The 22,523-nt window shown below is 50.3% G+C and overlaps 3 protein-coding genes across 3 annotated transcripts; 2 read left to right on the forward strand and 1 right to left on the reverse strand.

Annotated features, from left to right (window-relative positions):
* Nucleotides 1-3,648: 3,648 nt before the first annotated feature.
* On the reverse strand, nucleotides 3,649-7,142 carry BROUX77_003531 (uncharacterized protein; the record flags this gene model as incomplete). The annotated part of the gene is made up of 5 exons (XM_073748193.1): nucleotides 3,649-4,024; nucleotides 4,087-4,816; nucleotides 4,882-4,954; nucleotides 5,029-5,919; nucleotides 5,976-7,142. 5 exons carry the CDS (start codon nucleotides 7,140-7,142, stop codon nucleotides 3,649-3,651), a joined length of 3,237 nt encoding a protein of 1,078 aa, XP_073605956.1.
* A 2,512-nt stretch (nucleotides 7,143-9,654) lies between these two features.
* BROUX77_003532 (uncharacterized protein) lies at nucleotides 9,655-13,395 on the forward strand (the record flags this gene model as incomplete). The annotated part of the gene is made up of 5 exons (XM_073748194.1): nucleotides 9,655-10,418; nucleotides 10,468-11,190; nucleotides 11,243-12,807; nucleotides 12,865-13,113; nucleotides 13,175-13,395. The coding sequence occupies 5 exons, from the start codon at nucleotides 9,655-9,657 to the stop codon at nucleotides 13,393-13,395; spliced, it is 3,522 nt and encodes a 1,173-aa protein (XP_073605957.1).
* Nucleotides 13,396-16,052: 2,657 nt separating this feature from the next.
* BROUX77_003533 (uncharacterized protein) lies at nucleotides 16,053-17,871 on the forward strand (the record flags this gene model as incomplete). The annotated part of the gene is made up of 4 exons (XM_073748195.1): nucleotides 16,053-16,413; nucleotides 16,476-17,211; nucleotides 17,280-17,753; nucleotides 17,814-17,871. 4 exons carry the CDS (start codon nucleotides 16,053-16,055, stop codon nucleotides 17,869-17,871), a joined length of 1,629 nt encoding a protein of 542 aa, XP_073605958.1.
* Between the last annotated feature and the right edge of the window lie 4,652 nt (nucleotides 17,872-22,523).

Here is a 22,523-nt window from a genome sequence, read left to right on the forward strand (position 1 = left end):
CACTTGAGTTTTCAAAGTTGCTCAGACTCCCGGCTGCATCTGTGCTGCCAGGTGCATTTATGCGTGTCATTCATACGAGTCAATCTTTTTCACAGCCCAATTCCATCCACTCAAAGCTCCTCCAGGACAAAAAGACTTTGTTGCCACTTCCTCAAGCGGGTACAGACTCTGCGTATCCCCTAAACCCATCGCTAACCTAATCCCGTGTCTGAAAGAACGCCGAACACCTGAGATAAGCATGCGGGCGTTAAACTGAGGAGGAAGAGACACACGCGAGCAGCCTGTCACAACCAAGAAAAGAAAGAACAAAAGCAATGCCCAAAGGCCGTACCAAGGTGCTTCCTACCACATGGCGGCAGAGGCGAGGAAGCTCAAGGCTCAACAAGTGGCCAAGGCTACATGTCGTCAACATTAACAAATAAAACATGGGAATATGAATAGCCAGACAGGACAAAGCTGACCCTTTTTTTTAGTCCTAAAGCTTGGCGACGCGTCGCTGCTCGTATTCAAAATTTACATGTCTTGTTTGGCGGTAACTTTGTGTATGGTAGTCTCTAACCCTATTTGCGTTGGCTGAAAGCTTCTAGAAGTCAATTGTGACTAAAAAAAAGGTCGACCGTGAATCTCGTTTGGCGGCTACCAGTAGACATGGTATAAGAGGAGTGTAGGATTAGGGTTAACGGGTTCTCTGCACAACAGCCCTGCAACATCAGGAGGATGTCAAAGAAATGAAGTCGATTGGAAATTGGTTGCGTGAAAATTTTGCAGATAAACAATCACCGGACCCTCAGACGTCGGACGGGTTCAAAGGACTGCATACTGTGAAGAAGCCGCAAAAACCAGGGATTTATTTTTCCAAGTTACAGGCGCTGTCTGCGGTAACGATACTAGGGCAAAAGGCCAGTGAAACTGCATACAGCCAACAAGTTACGAATGTTGTTGTTTACGTGCTCGTGAAGTCGCACGGGTGCCGGTCCTCCGGGAAGGAGGCTTTAAACAAAGGCGGGCAGACACACAGCGAGAGGCAGACGGAGATATTGTGCCTTGTTCTTGTGTACGTCGAGAAAAACCAAGTACCTTACTGCGTGTGCCAGGGACGAAAGGGGAGACGATCAACTTCTGGAAATCCTACGTGGCCAGGAGACCTGCCGACTAGCAACATCTTTTCTCTTCTTTTCTCTATGCCTCTGTTCCGTGTCTTCCGTTGGCTTTTTTCCCTTCTCCCTCAGAGTCTAGAGGACCACCTCAGGGCCATGCCAGTCAGCCCGTCTCAGGAACCACGCGGACTGAAAGTCGAGTCCGAACGTGTCTATGTTTAATCTCCGCCTTGCTTCTTTGCATTCACATATGTAACTACAGACACAAAAAAGTATACAAGCACGAGTATGTACAAGCACAAGTAACCCGGCGCCTCTGTCCCTGTTGGTTCTTATTACTGGTGTGTTATAAGGCGTCAGACTCACTACTACCCCCTTTTCTCCCGTCTGTTGTCACTTGGATATCTGTTTTGCGGCCTTGTAATTTCAAGAAGCGCATACCTACGTGTTTGCGCTTCCACACATCTGTCAAGGTGTTCTACCCGTTGCTAGCACAGGCGACATATGGATCAGCAGCTGGGCTGGCCCTGCTACGGGGTGCTACCAGGGAAACTAGCACCTCACGAACCTGGGCAGAGTCTGGGTGTCCATATCTCAGCATCCAGTGCTTCCGGCTGGCGCATCCTACCGGTAAATGGTTAGTTCGATAAGGAGATGCAGCTCGGCAGGGATCTGCAGATAACAGAGACGTGGATAGTACTTGTGCCTATAAGTATTGGTACATGAAAAGCAGGCGGCGATACGGGAGGGCAAACAGAGCCTCAGGTGCGGTTACGGTCTGTCTATTCTGTCCATGTACCGGGACAAGTAAAAGTGCGCTCCAACATGCGTGCCCGTGCTCTGCAAGTGTCTATTTGACAGAGTCTGTCTGGTCTTACTCTTGCTGACTCCAGAATACGAATACTTCTACATATATAGAGCCCGTATGGCTGTACACAGCTTCGCCCACCCTCGGCTTCATTTTGGGGCTCAATCCTGCTCTGACACAACCCCAGCATGTGCTGTGTTGTCTTAGTACCTGTAGGTGAAAGATCATCGTTTCTATGGTTTCCCGTCGCCCGAGACTGTGGAATGAGGCCGCGCACTAAGACACCACATTAGATCGCCATGTTCCGCCTGTGATCCCTTGATGCCTTCTTACGCTCTCCAGAATCCTCCTCATTCAGCTATGCTTGCGTGTCTGTATGCATTACAAGTGGCTGTTGTCTGATGGAGGCAGACTGGAATGCATACAGCGGCGGCCGGGACACCATCGGAAAATGGAGCGTGAACGACATCACCTTGTACCAGCCATGAGATGTGTTTGCCCTGCCGGCTGGCTTGCGCTGTCTATTGAAGTGATTCGCCGTCTGAGACCTGTCGTCTTGACACGGGTTGGAGGCCTGTGTCCTCCGAATGAGCCTGCTGGTCTCTGGTGTCTGTAGCCATAGGATGAACAAACTTGATGGCGAGCTCACCACGTTGTCGCGTGTCATGGCTTGTACCACGCGTGATGGCCTGGTCCTACACAAATGTCCTACATGAAGCTGTCCATATCTCAATGCACGATGCATGCCCACACTCGCAATTGCATCTACGCTGCAGCTGGTATGATACATGGCAAGGTGCGCCCCAAGACAATCTTTGGCCCCAACTCAGTGAATATATTCAGCCCAGATTCTCCTTGCCAAGAACGTCGCACCAAAGCCTGGAAAGCCGCATCCCACACACAGGAAGGGCGACGAATCGGGGAGTGGGGGAGGTTATCGCAGCTCTGTTGGATCGTGTCTTTGCCAACGGCCATGTTCTCGTATCTTTCCGCCATGCCATCAGCGTGAAATCATGTCCTCGTAGGGCTGCGCTGTTAACTTGCATCCTGTTTGAAGTTGGCTTCCTAGGCTCCTGTGTCTCTGTGCTAATCTCCGACCTTCCCCAGCGGCACACAGCTTACTTGCAAATACAAGGATACATTTGCCATCTCTCCATGGCTAGCCTATGTGCCGCGACGCACCTCCTCCCACGCTTTTGATTCTTCTCCTCACTTTGTCCGTGTGTCCCGTCATCTTGTCTCTCCTCTTCTCTCCGTGGGGGCGTCCCTTGCGTTGGAAATTCCCTTGAGCGTGCACAGCAGCCTATCCACGGACCCCGAAATCGACATGTCGGCGTTTTTTTTATTGGAAAAAGTCTTTGCGTGCCCATGAGCATGTAGGCTGAAGCAAGTAGCTGAGGGTGAGGAGATATTGGGCGGGTGGCTACCATGTATTGTCTTGGTGGACTGTAATGTGTGAACTTGATTCAAGGCCATGGAACAATGAATGAATATGAGCTGAAGCCATAGACATGGACGTCTCGACTTATCTTTAAGACCACAGGAAAAGAACTATCGCACCCCGTTCTGGAGGCGAAGAAAGATCGTGTTGGCGTAAGATGGAAGAAATATTGCAAGATTTTGGGTTGATCATGTAACTATGTATGTACAAGCTGAAAATAAAGCACTGGAAACTCCCCAAACAAGATAGCTATACTGTAACAAAAGCATTGTTGGACAAGGCTGAGTTTATTTGTGTGCCCATCACGCTGCCATCAAACGCCGTTGCTTTTGGATCAACGCCCCAAAGTCTAGCTTCATCACATCTGGTGGCATCTGCGGTCCGCTGGCAATGCACAACACTGTCATCTTATCATCGTATGAGAGATTCGTGAGCAGCTTAGGCGTGATGAGAAAGTACTGACACGAATGCTCGCGGCAGGCAATCTGCACCATACGGTTATGCACCATGCGTTCATTACGAGGATCCATGCCCTGGTTGATCTCGTCGACAACGCGAAACGGAGACTGCGCATCAGCCTGCAGTGCCATGAGGAAGAAAATGGTCGAGACCGAACGCTCACCGCCGGATTGCCGGTTTCCTGTTAGCTGCACCAACTGGCCATTGCCTTCATGGATACTGGAAAGAGAAATATGCGTTAGTCGAGAGGTAGAAGCATGATGTATACACTCAAAACGTACCGGAAGCACACCATGATGTGAAGGGCCCATTGATCAAAGGTCTCGGCCTTGTGCAAGCGGACTTCACCTGCGCATCCAATTTGCTCAAAGTTGTAGGCAAACGCATCGCTGATATTTCTGACAAGTTCCTCGACTTGGGGTTCCCAAGACGACTGGTTCTCATCGATGTTAGCCTGGTATTGCTGTAGACGTGCCTGGCTGTTTTCTAGATGCTTCTGGGTATCAGAGATAGTGACATTCAGTTCTTCGTAGAGTCTCATAGTTGCTGGATCACCGACATGCAAAAGCTCGAGCTTGGCCCGCTCTGCCTCCAGCATACCTGTGACCTGATCGACCGTCTTATCCTCGTAGTACGGCCGGAGTAGCTCTGGGTCGTACTTTTCCTTGACGGCAGCGACGAGTTGGGTCAGAGCCTTGCCCTGTTCACGGAGGTCATCGCAAACCTTGGCAAGGTCAACCAGCTTCTCCTTCTCCTCTCGAAGTTGACGCTTGACGCTTTCAACACGTCCACTAAAGAATTGGACATCCGACTGAGCCTCTGCCACATGGATGCTATGGAGGGCGTTTTTCTTGAGCTGCTGTCGGTGTTCAATGACCTTGTCAGCGAGAGACAATGCGATGGGGCCATACTTGATGGTCGCCAGTCGTGCCTTGAGTTTGACATCTTGGATGCCCTGGCGCTTTTCCCTCATGGCCTTCTTGAGTCGGGTCAGTTCGGCTTGATACTTGGCTGTTCTGTGGGTTAGTGTGCAGGAAGAAATATCACAAAGACAGTCAGTGTATTGCGCGACTTACCAATCTTGCCGGGTATGGCTTGGCGTCTGCTAGCTTCCCGCTGGTAGTCTTCTTTACGCTGTTTCAATTCAGCCTGTAGTGTGGAAATCAGCATTCGTGAACCGCATCATGATAGCCAAAGGTCGGAACTTTAAGGGTTCTGCTTACAGTCTGGTTGTCAGTTTCATTATTGAGACGCGCAAGCTCCTTGTACTTGGTCTTGTGCTCAATGGCCTGGTTTCGTATTTGCTCCATGTCATCTCGGAGTTCAGCAATGCGGCGCTCAATACTCTGCTTCTCGGCTGCCATGCCTCCCGTCTTGTTGACCAACAGCTCAGCAGACTTGATCTGGCGGACATTGGTCGTGCTCACATTGCCATAGTCTCGACGACGGGCAATTCGATAGCCTTGGTTACCGATGACCATATTGCTGATGGCTGGGGTCGACTCGAGACGAGAGAACTCGGCATCCCCTATCGAACGTAGAGAAACGACTGCAGTGTGAAGACGCTTCTCAACACACAGCATGGCAAGAATTGGCTCGGGACCTTCCAAGAAGTCAATGGCAAACCCATCGATTCCCAAACTATGCACCTCGTTTGCACTTAGGGGCGCCTTCATGGTGTTGAGGGGTGTGCTACACGTTCTAATGGTCACAGAAAGACCCATTTTCTTGTATAGTTGATCACTAAGCTTTGTGTGATCGTCTCGGCACTGGGTAGTGAAGCATGTCAGGTCGGAACGTCCTAGTAGAGCTTCAACTTGGTCAGCATATTTTTCGTTCTTGACTGAGCATGTGAGCATCGCAGGTCCAAAGACCTCCATGCTGAAACTATCCTTGTTCTCTAGTAGCCAGTCCCATCCAGCTTTGGCGTCTGGACTGAGCCTTTGGAGGGCATTCATTCGTTGGCCTTGTTGTGTGTCGAGAGCTTGCAAGTTGGATTCAAGTCTCGTGGTTTCCTTCTTCTTCATTTCCATCGGGCCACGAATAGTCTCGATGCTAGACTTGATCCCTTGCATTTCTGAAGCTCTGTCGCGGACCTGGTGCTCATTTTGGCGCTTTGGTGGGAAGAGTCAGTATTCAAGTCTGCGAATAATATACCAAGATAACTCACAATCTCCTGATTTATCACCTCGATATCAAGCTCGTCCGCCGGCGCATTTTCTTGGCTTTTTTGAAGATCGATAAGTTTACGCTTCATAGCTTTGACCTCTGACTTGGCACTCCGATAGTCGATCTCAGCCTTGTTGACCTCGTCGCCAAAGGCGTTGAATTGTTCATTTAATCTCTCGAGCCGACTAGAGGCTTCATCGAACGCGCTTTCTGCTTGTCGAACATTGCGCAGACTTTGAGATGAAGCTTCCTGGAGACGCCCTGCATAGCGTTCCTTTTTCTTTAGCTCTCGCAACGCTGGCTCTGACTCTGTCTGTAGTCTCTGGAGATTCTCGTTGGCGATTTTGCGTTTTCTCTTTGCCGCTTTGTAAGAATCGGCTAGTGCATTATATTCAGCAAAGATCTTGGCATCCTCGAGAAGCCCAATTTGTTCCCGCAGAGTCTCTCGCTCGTTAATACGATCCACCTCGGCCTGGAGGCCAGACTGCCTTTTTTGGCTGGCCTCAAGACTCGAATGCAAAACGTCGATGCGTTTCTGGATTTCTTCCTTGGCTTTGTGCTGGGTTTGGAGATATCTGTGCATGGTAGAGACCTCTTCTGGTGCGGCAGCACGTAGAGTCTCTGTAAGCAGGTCAACTTCGTTGAGACGGGCGAATTCGACGACTCGATCTTGCGGTAGGAACTGGCACAAGTTGTCGACCTGGATCTTTAATGACTTGACAACCTCTTGGATTCTCTTATGCGGCACGGTTCTTCCATCCAACCACCAACTTGTCTGGTTCGTCTCACGCATGATCTTGGCTCTGATATGGATGTTGTCGTCTTCTGTGCCCCGAAGTTCTGTTTCGATCACAGCAAAGTTCTGGTTATGCTTTACAAACTCGCCGATTGTTGACGCACGGCCAAGGAGCTTTGCTGGGAATCCAAGACCCAAACATATAGCATTGACGAGGGAGCTTTTGCCAGTTCCGTTGGGACCGATGACCATGTTGAGAAACGGGCCGGGCACAAACTCAGCCTTATCGTAGGTCAAGAAGTTTTGTACGTAGACGCGCATGATGGCGCCGACCTGGTATTCATCTCGGCTCCATGATGCCGACGACATCACGTCGGGCCGACTGTCCGAGTCAGAGGCCTGATCGGCATCTTCAGCGTGGCCGCGGGCCATGGAATGTGTCGAAGGGATCGGGTTCCGGGCTGCTGAGGGTTGACTGCCAGGCGTGTAAGACAAAGAGTAACTCAGTGGTTGCTGCTGCAATTACATGCGATCGTTGGAGTTTGAGATTGCTGCGTGCTTGAGCGGCAGTACGAAGAGTTGTTCTCGGGGAGAAATAATCGACGACTGTACACTACAGAGATGGCTAAAGAGTTAGGGTTAGCCAGAAAGTTGACTGGCAGCTACTTGTAGACTCGCCTTTCTTTCATGCAATGAGTGAAGGGAAACGGAGTGTCACTGCGAGGGCAAGCTTTTGTGCAAAAGGCAGAAAATTAAATGTTCAGTACGGTGCAAGATCCAAGGTGAGGGGGGAATTGATACAAAGGAGAAGTTGAACTGAGATATTTGACTAGGATTAAATGTATGGCAGCTTATTAGCGCGTTGAGTGACATGATGGCCTTATCTACAGATGTGGCACAGGTGAGGCGCCACGCCACAATGGGGCTTGATAAACAACCCTAACTCAACACAGCATACCAGTCCAACTTCTGCGACATCTGGAAGACGTCAATGATGTCAGTGGACAGGCAACATGAAACAGATTCAGGCGTTTTCTACGGGCACATTAGACTGTACTACATAGAAGGTATCTCGGTGTCATACATGAGGTACCACACCAAGTCTCATGGCTGAAAAAGCCGGCTCACCACTCATAGCTATGCGGTCGTGGCCAGGCGGGATTCAATGTGAAGCCAAGCGAGGAATTTTCGAAATTGATACTCGATTTGTGAGTGCCCTGAGAAAGAATGAATGTGAGGGCACTAGTGACCGACAGTAGAGGCACAGGGGCTGGCGCACATGCCAGACTGGACATGCAGAAAAGTAGCGCAGGAATATAAAGGGAGCATTCCACCAGCCTGTAAAGAGACAGACCAAGCATGCTCCGAGCAGAGGCCTGAAGTCCTTGTGCCGGTAAGCTACTAACTGGAACTAAGCATATTTGCAGCACTCATGGCCCGTATATCCACGAGGTCGGCTATGCGAGGGGCGCCTGTAGGAGCAACAAGGCCTGCTTATGTGGGGCTCGCAGTGGTGTAAGTTGGCGATTTTGCTGGATCTGCACCACAATAGGGCGTCATGCGACCCTTCCAGACTGGAAAGCGTGATATCGTGTGATTTGGTAGATGCAAAGTGGCGATGAGAAATCGAGAGAGACACATTGCCAAGAATCCATTGAAGCGAGTGGCTCAGGTCATGTGTGATCAGGAAAGAGCTGGATGATTGAGGATGGTCAGTCTTACATTCGCGGTGCCGGCCAGAGCTTTTGCGCGCTTCTAACAGGCACCGTCATCTCCCGGTGGACGATCGGGACCGAACCCTAAGCTACGTTGAACACCGGATACACACAGTCATTACCCGCGGATTCCTTGGATGCGGACTGATTTCATTGCCCAGGGGCTTTCTCAGGAAAGCGTGCGCCAGATCGGGTTATTGCTAGGGAGCACAGCTAGTGGTAAACATCAACAACGGGAAGGCACGACGGCCCAGAAAGACTACCACAGCATTGCGTGCTGATTCGCTAGAACCGCCGGCGGGGGGCTGCTTAGTGAACACGTTGAGCCACGAGAGGGCGGGGATCTTTGAGCCTGACGACAAGATCGCAACTTTGAGAGCTCAAGCTTGCCACAAACACGCCCGCATTCCTGCGCTCCCTGGCGCCGTGTACTGGCCACAGGTATCGATCTGTACGTGCGCCGTGCCACAAGATACATCTCCTTGCCCCCACTGGAATTCGACCTCGTTGCTGTTGTTGACTGTGGCCTAGACGACCCGACACAAGATTCTTCTCCATTGGGAGCCCGCCCCGTCGCTGGTCGGCCGTTGCGATGGCTTGTTGCCCTCTGTCTTGTTCAGCTGCTATTCGAAACAAACAATCCGCAGCCACAGCCGACAAGTACAAGACGTAAATAGAGCGCGCTGCGATCTCCATGCCGACGCCCAAATCCATCACACGAGGGCAACGGCAAAACACCCGCTTACACTAGGCCTGACCACTCCGCCTGGGCGTTCCTGATTGCACACACTCCGCGGCCTTGCTGGAATTCTCTACTTTGTTGTTGTTGTTCTCCATTTGTTTGCTACTTTTCCTTTTAACCACCGCCCTTTGTACCCTCGCCAACAGCTGTGCTCACTTTCTCGTCTGTGTCTCCGATCACCAACAGACTTGAACATATTGGCTGGCTTTGCTTGCTGCCCAGATCACACAACGGTCTTCGATCAATTTTTGTTACTCGCGTCCCCCGAACCCGACCAGAATTCACAGCTTCTGACAAAGAACCCGCACATGCAGCACCGAAACCCATACGCCTCCTATTAGTTCACCGTCTTCGACGTTAGTGTTATCGTACTCGTGGTCCGTTCTGATATCTTGGACACAGTGGCCTCACACGTCTAGCTGTCTTTTGGGAATTGGCTTTGTGCATCCACCAGGCATTTAACCTTAAGTTCTTGATTAATATCAGGATGGTCCAACAACGCCAGCCGCTGACCGATGCCCCTACCCGAGCTAACCAGGGCCGGCGTTACTCGAGTTTGCCTGTCGGTCTCCGAGGAAATGTCAAGAGCTATAGAGCTCCCGAGCTGGTCGCTGTCATGGGTGACGGGCCTGTGACCCCCATGCAGCAAGATCAAGTCATGAGAAACGAGAGGGCAGGTGCTGATTCATTGCGGGGAAGAGCTATCCAAAATGCGTACGCTGAACGGTTTGAGACAAGCTCTGGACGTTACAGAGCGCCTGACCCGGATTCCACAGATGACGAAGCCGGGGAAGTAACGCAACAGGAAACAGCCGGGCTACGGAGTATGGAAGCCCATGACCGCAACACCAGAAACGGAGTCAAATCTCCTGCACAAAACCATCCTGGCAATCCCCGCTACCGGCCATCTGTTAACTTGTCGGCAAGGAGCGACGATGGTTACAAAGTCTACATCGGGCCTTGGAAGCTTGGCCAGACTCTTGGCCATGGCGCTTCTGCTGAAGTCAAGTTTTGCCGTCATCGCTTGACAAATCAAGCTGCCGCCTGTAAAATTGTGTTCAAGCGCTCTACTGGTCTCGTTCAGGCCGGAAGTTTGGCTGCACTGGACCGCATAGAGTCGAGTATGCCCCAATCATTCAAAAATCAAATGCGTGTCCCTGTCGCAGTCGAACGCGAGGTTGCCATCCTGAAGCTCATCCAGCATCCCAATATTATGAAGCTGTATGATATCTGGGAGAATTGCCAAGACATGTAGGTCTGCTCTGTAATTCTCGAGTTGGAAAGCCTCTAACATTTTTAGTTACCTGATTTTGGAACTCGTTGACCATGGCGATTTGTTTAGCTTGATTACTCGGCATGGCCGATTAACAGAGGAAGCTGCCATCTCCTTGTTTCGCCAGATCATGAGCGCAATGTCATATTGCCACACCTTCAAGATCTGTCATCGCGACTTGAAGCCTGAGAACATCCTAGTGACCCGGGACGGGCAGGTGAAGATTGCTGACTTTGGAATGGCCGCCCTTCACCAGACCGAAACTCACATGCTGACCACTGCATGTGGAAGCCCACATTACGCTGCTCCTGAGCTACTCAGGGCTAGAGATTACATGGGAAACGAGGTTGATATTTGGAGTATGGGAGTCATCCTGTTTGCCATGCTCGCCGGCTCACTTCCCTTTGATCACCCGGAACAGTCTGTTTTGCAAGAGCAAGTCAAGCGTGGCCAGTATGCAATGCCGGAGTTCTTGAGCATTGAGGCAAAAGACCTCATTCGCCGTATCCTTGAAATCAACCCGGAACGCAGAATTACCATGCGGGAAATGTGGCAACACCCGTTGATCATGAAATACCAGGGCTTTGATAACCTCAACCCTGTTACTGGCCAACCCCCTGACGTCACACTCCGGTTCAACCCGCAGCCGCTCCAGCGTGATGAGATCGATGGTCAGATCGTTCGCCAGCTACGTTCACTATGGCACATGTTTACAGAAGAAGACATTGTGCAGAACCTCACGCGTTCAAGGTTAGTCGAGAATTCTAACTGACGTTATAGATATTGTACTGACAAGACCTAGTCCCAACATCCAACAAGCCTTCTACTGGCTACTACAGAGTTATCGTGAACGTCAACTTGAAGACTTCAAGCCTGAAATTGTCCACTCTCGCAGTGATTATCATCATTTCACACCAACTGCTTGGAAACGCAAGATATCAACTTGCGAGTTCACTTCTGGTCGTAGCGTTTCTCGCTTCACTGTTATTTCGCATGTAGCTGACACCGAGGCCGAAACTGTGTCAAGCTACGATCCTTACAACGTCAATAAGTATTCACCTGGTGAGTACTCTAGTCAGGGCCAGGAACCGAGCCATACAAAGGTCACTATCCACCGCCGTCCTAGTGGCAACGGTCAACGTGACAAAAGTTTTGGAAGCAACGGTCAACGGATTTGTCGTAGTGGAGGCACCATGTCTTCCATGCGTAGTGCTAGAGGTGCTCGGATGGGCCCAAAGACGGCCTCTATGAGCTCCATGCATAGCAATAAAGGTGTCATGTACGCTAGGCCCGTCCCTGTCCACAAGCGTCCCGCAGTCAACTTCACACACATTCGTCGAAAGTCTTCAGTTGCTTCGCGCAGTGGAAGTGTTATTGCCAACAGTAGTAGCCTTCGAAACCATCCCCAGAGACATCTTCACAATGCTCGCGCAGCTCAGAGTCGCGATGCGAGAAGACGACCGTCCGCGAAGATGCCCCACCCCGTCTTGCAGAACTCCACCACTCAAGATAGCGCGTTAATCGATGAGGAAGTCAGAAAGTTCAAGAGCCTGTTCGTTCGTGACCTGGACACTGCATTCAAATCACAGTTGGCTACAGAACAGTCCATTGCAGGGTCAATGGGTCTCGGCTCCCCCATTGATACAAACGAACCCAAAACGCCCCAAAGCTTTGACAGCAATGAAGGTACTCTTGTTCAAGACCCCACTGGCGAACAGAGTTCATGGAAAGAACGGCCTTTGCCACCTCTCCCGGAGAGACTGAAGTTGACCTCTCGGAACACCCCAGTCAAAAACGAACGTCGTGTTGCGACCGCTCCTGCCCAACTTGTCCGGAGCAACACCAATGTGGAGATTTTCGATGCTGATGCGGACTACTTGGGCAAAAATGGCTCGGGCTCCCGAGGTGCTTCGGGACCTCAGGCGCTTGGGGGCTCACACAACCGCGGCAAGAACAAAGAAGAAACAGCCCTCAAGGTCCTGGAGAAAACCGAAAACACTATCCGAGTCGTCAATTCTCCTAAGCGCCCTCTGACTGGGGCTGGCTTCATGGACCGTGTCATGAAGGATCGCAAACGTGACTCTGGTGCATCAACAGGTGGCTATGGACGCCGAGCCAGTACTCCCATGCCAAAACTTGGTTACAATGATGAGAGTGCCACAAGACGAAGACCAAAGTGGTTCCAGCGGCTGTCCAGCTACTCCCAGTCAAACGAAACGCCCAAATCCGGTGACGGCCACTACGCCTCCCATAATGACGACAACGCATCCGATACATCGTCAATCTCCGGGGCCGTTCATGGCAGAAAGAAGCGATTTGGTTTCTTGTTCTGGAAAACTGGCAAAGACCGCAAGATCGACTCTACAGGTGAGTTCTTTACACACAATGTCTGCCATGATAGAAAGCTAATCTTATGTACACCAGAAAACGACCACATATCTCCTATTCGCCGTGCTCCAACCCCCAAGCCGCATGACCCAGTTCAGGAGAACTGGATTTCTCGCATGTTCCGAATTAAGCCTGCTACTGAATACCTTTGCTTTAGCATGTCGCTCGAAGACACCCAAAAGGAGCTTGCCAAGCTTTTCAGAGAGTGGAAGGCATTTGGCATGCGCGATGTTGCTGTCGATCGTGCTCGTAACATTGTGTTCGCTCGTGTTAGCAGCAAGAACTGTAAGTTGAACTCCGGTCGATGGGTACAAAAGCAAGTTCACTAACATACAATACTATGTAGCGCGCGGGCTGAAAGAAGTTGCTTTGGCTGCCGAGATTATGGATGCCTTTGAACACGGCTCCAACCAACCCCTTTGCATTGTCCGGTTCACACAGGAGCGGGGTGCTGCCAGTACCTTCCAATATGTGGTTGGCGCCACGAAGGAGTGGTTTTCCTCATGCGACAAGCTTGTCACTGATCGCCAAAAGGCTCGCATGATGATCAAGACGCTCAATGCTTGAAAACAGGCGTTCGAGAGGTGTCTCCTGATACTGCTTCTCTTGTGCATACCCTTTACGGCACAGAAAAACTGCCAATTTATGGATATTCACGCCCGCTAGTTGTGTTGTATTTGGACTAGTTATATTTCCCTGGGAACGGTATTCATTGTCCTCACAGTCATTTCCGTCTTTGGTCCCTTGTTTGTTTCTCTCCTTCTCGTCCAGACTGAACCGTTGTGTTTCTCTTTCGTCTTTTTTCCTTTTACATGGCGGCCGATGCTTTGTACAGCTTTTAGTCCGTTCCCGCTCCGACGGCCGACACTCCTTTCGTTCTTCCAAAAGAGCGTGATTCTTTCATATGTCTACTGAAGACAAGGTTGTGCCACTAGGCGCGCCTTGGTTTCGTATGTCGAACTTCTATTTCTCTCATTCCAGGACGTTTCCTTCTTCACTCTTAGCTTTACGTTTGGATGAGTTCTCGTGTTATGATCTCTGTCACAGGTTGTGTTTCTTTTTTTATTCGTCTTTTTTTCTTCTTTTCGTGTGTTGTCTCTTCCTTAACGTTACCCCAAAATTATATCCATAGCAATCAACAAAGGTCAAATTGTTTATCGTGCAGTTCAATTCCATCATCGGATTAGTTTCCCGTGGAAGCGGGTGACTTGACCGCGGCCAGATGTGACAAAAAAAGAATAAACCACATTGATTGCAAGCTTCTTACGAGTTTCTAGGGTCGTCCACCACTAGTAGTCTAGGGAATACGTCACACAGAGTGTAAGTTGAGGGCATCCATTGCCGCGGAAAGACTCGGGATAATGATAGACGAGGTTACAGAATCCGGGGAACGGAAGGACAAAGCCTAGACTAGTACTGTTTGTAGAATAAAAAAAACGCATGCATCAGTCATCGAAGCAAGGATTTTCTCAACTCCAGAGACACTTCAGGTCATTTTCTTTTTTCCTTTTGGTGTAAGTGAAGTCATGTTGTTGACTAGTTGGTCGGCAGTAGCAGCGCGGTTTGTGATTGGCTGAAGGGCACGGCAGGGCGGAGACCTCGGCTGATCGGGGCATCGGGCCAGGGGGATGTTTTTTTTTTTTTTTTTTTTAGGGGGGGGGGGGACTTGGGTCTTGGTGACTTTGTGGGAAAGCATTACTCTTTGTCTGCTTTGACGGCGAGGAGACGGGGTTTGAAGGCTTGCTTCTGCAGGGTTAGCGTTGTCACATGTAAACATGTATACGGTAAGCAGTTGACTATCCAGTTAGATAATACAAGATGTAGACTTACACAGTGAAGGGCATGACCACGACAAGGAGCCCAGAGACGGAGAACCTCGGCGTGCAAGTTTATGCGTGTATGTGTGTGCCGGCGTGACATGTGAAGCACACAGTCGCCCTTGATTGATTTCTCGTTGACTTTTTCATCAGTGAGCCTCACTGACTACTGCACAGGCTCATGTGCAATACGCACCGGCTAGCCCAGTGCCGGATAAGTACATACGTAGATACATACATGAATGCACGTCGCGTTTCTTGGAAGCAGGCCAGTCCGCCGCAGATACAGAACCACACGGAGAAGCGGAGTTAGAGCCGGATGTGGGGATGCATGGTCTAGTCTCTCTCTCTGTAAGGGTTCTCGTCGGGTTGGTGGTGTGACGCTCTACGAATACCAAGTCGCGGCCAAGAACAGGTGCGAGACAGAATGCAATCCACATGACGGATGGAAGCTGGCCATTCGCTAGCCCGGCCTGGGGTTCCAGGCGAATGGTGGCCAAGTGCCGAGGACGGACGGCCTTTTAACACTTGGTACATACATGTATGAGCTACTCGAGCTTGTCAGCGACCAGCAAGATAAAGCCAAGCACGGCCGGATATTTTTCGGCAAACGGTTGGATGACTCCGACATCGTCGCGATTCCATTGCATTACGCTGCTGGTGCTAGTTAAAAAAAAAGGAAAAAAAAGTAAAGAAAAGACCCCCCCTCGCCCACGTTTTCCAAGCTTGTGCGTCTTTATCGGCCTCGATTCACGATGCTTTTACTCGATCCTATCAGGTGTGGAAACTGCCCTGTTGGTTCCTTCAGCAGCATCGTCGTAGAATTTGATTCTATGATAACAACGGGCAGCTGCCAACATTTGTAAAAAAGAAAAAGAGGGGCTTCCCCTGCCGCAAGCTATTCCACCTTACAAAGTCAAAGTCAAAAGCAGGAAAGAGCACCCTCAAGCGTCAAGGAGAGGAGGGAAGGAAGGGAGTGCTACTATCGGGCGGAGGGAGGGGGTGGCCACGGGCCGATCTGAGGCAATGGAAAGTGCTTGCCGAAACAAGCAAGAGCCAGCTTCTGAATTTGAGGGGAGTAAGCACCAGACTGGATTGTTTGGCGAGAATTTTCGGCAAGGCCCGGTGTGGTGAATGAGGAAGGAGGTCAGATCCAGCTGTGGGCCTGCAATTGCGATTGCGATTGCGGGTGCGGTTGTGTATTTATTATCGCAGTTTCCTTGTTTTGTTTCTGGCGGTCCTTCCTTTTTTGCATTTCCTCTTCAACTTGACTAATTTTGCTGTGATGCGATTTTGATTTTGATTTTGATTTGGCAGAGGAAGACCCAAATAACTAAGCACATTTGATCATATAATCCAGCACCAATTCCATACATTCACATTTATACTCCTCCCCCTCTCCCAACCATGGCCTCCACCGACTCCATTCTCCAGGGCGTCAGTGTCCTTGCCCCCGTCCAAGAGCACCAGCGCAAGATCTTGACGCCCCAAGCTCTGGCCTTTGTCGCCCTGCTGCACCGCACCTTCAACGGCAACCGCAAGAACCTGCTGGAGCGCCGCAAGCTGCGCCAGGCCGAAATTGACCGCGGCGTGCTGCCCGACTTCCTTCCCGAGACCAAGGCGGTGCGCGACGACCCCTCGTGGAAGGGCGCAAAGCCGGCCCCGGGCCTGGTCGACCGCCGCGTGGAGATTACCGGCCCGACGGACCGCAAGATGGTGGTGAATGCGCTGAACTCGGATGTGTGGACGTACATGGCGGACTTTGAGGGTAATACTATGCTGCTCCGTTCGTTGCTTTGCTGTATCAAAACTAACACCGCCCTTACATAGATTCCAGCGCCCCCACCTGGGAGAGCATGGTCAACGGCCAGGTCAATCTATATGACGCGAACCGCCGTCAAATCGACTTCAAGCTCGGCCCCAAGGAATACAAGCTGCGCACAGACCGGGCCCTGCCAACCCTCATCGTGCGCCCCCGAGGTTGGCACTTGGAGGAAAAGCACGTGACCATTGACGGCGAGCCGATCTCAGGCTCGCTGTTTGACTTTGGCCTCTACTTCTTCCACAACGCCCAGCAGACCGTCAAACAGGGCTTTGGCCCCTACTTTTACCTGCCCAAGATGGAGTCTCATCTGGAGGCGCGCCTCTGGAATGACGTTTTCAACTTGGCTCAGGATAGTATCGGCATGGCGCGCGGCACCATCCGCGGAACCGTCTTGATCGAAACCATCCTGGCCGCATTCGAGATGGAGGAAATCATCTACGAGCTGCGCGACCACAGCTCCGGCCTCAACTGCGGCCGCTGGGACTACATTTTCAGCACCATCAAGAAGTTCCGCCTGAACCCTAGCTTTGTGCTTCCCGATCGGGCTAGCGTGACTATGACGTCACCGTTCATGGACGCCTATGTCAAGCTGTTGATCCAGACGTGCCATAAGAGAGGCGTGCACGCCATGGGTGGCATGGCTGCCCAGATTCCCATCAAGGATGACAAGGCTGCCAATGACAAGGCCATGGACGGCGTGAGGGCTGATAAGCTGCGTGAAGTGCGTGCGGGACACGACGGGTAAGCTTTTATTTTGTGATTCTTCTCCTGTGCCTCGAGTCTTAAGTCTTACTGACCAAACAAACCAGAACTTGGGTTGCCCACCCCGCTCTAGCGAGCATTGCCTCGGATGTTTTCAACGCACACATGCCCGCGGCTAACCAGCTCTTTGTGCGCCGCGAGGACGTCAAGATCACAGCTAACGACCTCCTCAACATGAATGTGCCCGGAAACGTGACCGAGGACGGCATCCGCAAGAACCTCGTCATCGGTCTGGGCTACATGGAGGCCTGGATCCGTGGCGTCGGCTGCGTGCCCATCAACTACCTCATGGAGGACGCGGCGACGGCAGAGGTGTCCCGGTCTCAACTCTGGCAGTGGGTGCGCCACGGCATCAAGACAGCCGAGGGCAAGACGGTCGACAAGGCCTATGCGCTCAAGCTTCTCAAGGAAACGACGGAGCAGCTGGCAGCCAAGGCCCCGACGGGTAACAAGTTCCAGCTCGCAGCACAGTACTTTGCTAATCAGGTCACGGGCGAGGACTACGCCGACTTCTTGACTAGGTATGTTGGACTTTGTGCTCCGCCTCCTTTTCTTCAGCGCGATGCTAACCATGTGTACAGCCTACTCTACAATGAAATCACGACAGTCGGCCCTGCCTCTCCGGCCTCCAAGCTATAAGCTGTTAATTAAACAATGCTTTTCCAAGACATTAAGTAGACTTGGAAAATGTCTGCCCTCTTCGCATATCAACATTCACGCCGATGCCCTGCCTGTCACCTGGATTTGATTCGTACTTGCTTTTCTCTCATAGTGATCTACTGCCACACTGTCACATGTTCTTAGCTATTTCAAATGAAAGTCATGATTCAAGTTTTGTTGCACACAAGGTGACGACTGCGGGAGGGAAATCGTAAGGTGCCAATCTGCTTCAGTGTATCCTCATTAGGGCTGTGCATAGAGTTTCAGCACCTCGTAGTCCTCTTCAGCTTCCTATTTAGTGTTACATCTGGCCAATGAGCAGCTATAGCTTAGGTACGAGCGTCGGAAAAATAACATTATTGCACACCACGCCACAAACAAGAAAAGAGAAAAAAGGCTGAAAATAGAGGCGCGCATAGACATGTACAAACGGAGAGGATAGGTGGGCAGAGTCAAGTCCACAAAACATATGGTGCAACATGGGAGTAGAAAGCCTCGAGGCATCGTATCATGACTCTGAACGCAACCTGTATTAGACCCAGACTGGGGGCTTGAGCTTGACGCCAACCCAATGCAGACATGTGGAGCAGCTAAAGCTACCCAGGCTGCGTTGATTGAAATACCAGATTCTATATAGAGCCCGAGACAGTAGTTTCGCATCTCTTTTGCGAAGTCGAACTGACTCGAGTGTTGCTGAAAAGCCGCAGGGTTGAAAGTAAGACACATAGAGCAGGTGAGAGAAGCGGCGAGTGTATGGGAGACTCAAGATACACTCTGAAGAATATAGTTACTAGGAAAAAATACTGTCAAGGTTTCCGAGAACAGTGGTCTCATTGTTTCGTATATGAGCATCTCGTATATTGATGTGTTCGTCATACATGGCAGACTTTGTCAGGACTTGATAGTCTCAAGCCGTTGAGCTATCTACATATATGCATTGACATTAGCACTACTAGAAACCTTCAACTGAGACAAGCCAGGTAGAGAGTTGATTCGAAGATGTCTTGATCAATGAGGCACAAACGACTGGACTCGGCAACTCTAAGATATGATGAAGATGAAGTCTAACTAGGAAACTCTACGGACTTTCCAAAAAAAAAAAGAAGGCAAATACTACAAGTCCAATCATAACGCACCTTATTACAACGACTGTGACTACGAATAAAAGCGAGCGACAGACGAGCCGTTGTCCCAAGCTGAGCCCAAAAGCCGGATGAGTACGCCTGACGAGATCGGGGAAACACATCTTGCCTCTTGCGTTCAGTGCAGATAGATTAACCTTCACACGGTCCTCGTATTCGAAATATACGCTTTCTACCGAGATATGTCACTCTACTTCAGCTCAGCCATTCTTGCATCAAGGTGCAGCCCGCTAGTTTCCAGGGCTTCAATGATGACGATAGTCGGGGCTGGTGACCATCCTGGGGGGGGTTCTTACGACTACGCATATACCACCCAGTTTGTTGTAGCCCATGGTATAGCCCTTTTGCCCTTTCCCAAGGAACACAAATGGTCAAAGGAGCCCTACGTGTCTGTATAGGACAAATAAGCCAGCCTGGTATTTCGCCATGAGTCATGTATCATTAGCGTCGTGAAGTTTTGGAACGCCCCAGACTCTTCTTTCTCGTACACTACCTCTTGATCTAGGGACAAAGAAGCATCTGGCTTACACCGGGAGCCTACGCGTCCATACAGACCAGAGACTGGAATCAGGCGCAAGATCCATGCAGCCCACCTGGAGGGTCTGATTCCAGCCCGTACACCGTAATATCGTGGAGGTATGAAAGGTGGTATGAGACCGGGAGAGGGTGGTGTGCTGCCTGTACAGCTTTCAGAACAAATCGGCGTATCTCCAAGGCCACGGCCCTACGCTGTGGTACTTGCGACACACCGAAGCCTCTTTTCTTTTTTCTTCTTTCGGTGCATGACAGCCTGGTGGAAGTACTCGTTGTCACGAGGGCGAGTCGCCCTATCGACATCCCGCATAGAACACAGACGGTTGGATTTACGATACTTGGACAGGCTCTATTCGCGCTCGCGAAAGTCCCGAAGCCCATGCGTCCAGGTCGCATACCACCATGGAACTCGCGGCAAGTCTTCCGCGCTGCGCGCAGAGAGTGTTCTCTGAGAGTTCTCACTGCCCATGACCCTACAAATACTACGAATGTCTGATTTTTTCCTTCATTCTTTCATGCAGCAGGAAGTACTTGCATACATCGGCACTACACACCTTCTGCACCGGAAGATGCTGTGCAGGATACAAGTCTCGCGTGGTTACAGATTTTAGCAAGCGATAGAACTCGAAAGTCCCAGCGTATTCGGCTAAAGCGACGGGGATGTCGTCAGATGTCGCCTGTTTCCTGGTTTAGTTAGTTGCACTCTTATCAGAATGAGTATAGACAAATGTAAGGCAAAGCCCGACTTGGCGGCTAAATATTGGGACGGAAAAGAAGAAAACAATATTTGGAGATGTGACAACAAAGCGGTCTATCTTGGAGCAAGTGAAGTCTGCGGTCCACTTTGTGTACAAATGGCAAGGCATATCTGATCCGGTCTGGCCCCGTTTCTGGTAAAACTAACATGACAATCCTTGGCTAACGACAATTCACACACTGGGACAGAGAAACAAGGCCATTTCCTACAGCAGTACTATCTCATGCTATGGAACTCGGTAAAGCTTTTTGCGTGCCTTCCACAGGCCCAAAACGTAACTACACCGGAACAATGTAAGCTGCATACAAGCCTCCGGAGGAGCTATTGGAAAATAATCATTGGATACCCGCTCGACGCAAAGACAGACTTACGAGCTTGGCAGTCCCTCTTTGTATGCAAGGCTGGGCTTTCTTCAGGCGCATGATCCATCTGGTCCGGCCTTGTGGCACACATCTCCATGGCCAGCCCAACGTCTACTGTAGACTATCTGTAGTTTTTCCAGGGGCCTGTCCTTGAAGCTGTGATACATGATGCAAGTCACATAGAGACATTTGTAGCTGCATACACGTCTTTCCGCGCCGCTAAACAATGCACTATAGTTCTCTGCTGGACCTCAAACAATCTCACGAGGAAAATCCCTGACTTGGTGAAAAGTGTAACTTGTATTGCTCTGCTTCTGAAGCAGGATCCCGCGCCGATGAACAGCTGCATTTTGACGCTAAATCGATTGAGGTGCAGAAGCCACCTCTGAGGAATTGGCGTTCAAGCCTACTCAGAATATTTGCTGAAGATACGCGAATCCACGCACCCTGCCTTACGAGTTGCGTTTCGTCACCATCACTGGCCAAACAGGCCCGTTGGGAGAAATCAGGGCTTTCTCGACTATCAGTCGCTGAGCTTTACTTGACCCGTACATACAGCATGGAGGTGCTTGACAAGCCTAGCTCGTATTCTACGTGTTTCAGTACGCTGTGGTTGTCTTCCTGCATCGCGGTTGAGTAAGGCCACATGTAGGCACTAGTCTATGTTTTCAAGCTACTTCCGATGGGCCCTTAGGGTCTTTGTTATTATTAGTCTCTGGACTCGAGATCCTCTTCTTTGAAACAGGCAATTTGTTATTGGGTAACAGTCATTCCATGTGACACCGATGACTTATTGAAGTTTAGTCTCCAAGTCACTACCACTTTGTTCTTTGTCAACTCAACTGTCGATGTTATCACTATTGTGGAAGCTTCATAGTATGTTCGCTATGAACCAGGCCAACTCGAGCTTGTTTGTAAGCCATTCAATAGAAAAATAGGCATACATATCTTGGCAAGTGAAATATCTACACCAAGATCAATCATCACCATCCTTGCACGCGAGTACGCATTTGTGTAACCATTTGGAGGTTGAGATATAGCTATTTCCTGTCGATAGCCTTTATGGACACCCTCTGTGGACTCAATCTTTGATGTATCTTGTCAGTTGCATGCCCTTCTGTCTCTACCCTTTGTCCTAGCCAGCACATACATGAACTACTGCAAGGGATATGCCTCATTGTTCTTTTCACAATCCCCTTTAATCAACCTGCTACTGGGAGCCATTAAGGTCCACCGTGAAGGCAACTAAAGACGAATACTCAATCAAGTCTCACTTTTGAACAGACATGTTCTCGTATTTTAGGCTATGACTTGCTTCTCATTCCAAGGGGACGTGGAATGAGAGGCTAGTGTAAGTCATGTTACACGGAACTAGCTCGGACAACGGACTCGGTTGGGAGAAGAAGGCTATCGCGGCGAGGTAGTATCAGCAGAGGGCTATGTAAGTTTGTTGAATTGATGTTTAGTTCCAATAGCCAAACTCCACACCATGTATGCATCTCCATGCCGGATACTGTTAATACAGAACTTCACCAAGCCGCTAAAGCAGTGAATCGACATCGCAGCTGGGCCTGTTTCCAGCTCTGACACTCTATAAAGACATGCATATCTCATTTCCCTTCCCGCATTTTGCGCGGCGGACTTTCGGGAGCATTTTACCAGGCAAAAGACCCTGCTCAGTGGTTTCTTTTGTCCTCCTTGCTTGCATGGCAATGCTCTTTTGGTGGCCATCAACGACTTCTCTTCTTGAAGTTTCAATAGCAACACCTTGCATTATTCTATTTGTCATTCATTCATCATATCTGGCTGGTACTGACAGCTTCCCCTTTTGTGGTC

This window comes from Berkeleyomyces rouxiae (assembly GCF_048999995.1).
Source record: "Berkeleyomyces rouxiae strain 22BRR77 chromosome Unknown BrBRR77_ptg000003l, whole genome shotgun sequence".
NCBI classification, from domain to species: Eukaryota; Fungi; Ascomycota; class Sordariomycetes; order Microascales; family Ceratocystidaceae; genus Berkeleyomyces; species Berkeleyomyces rouxiae.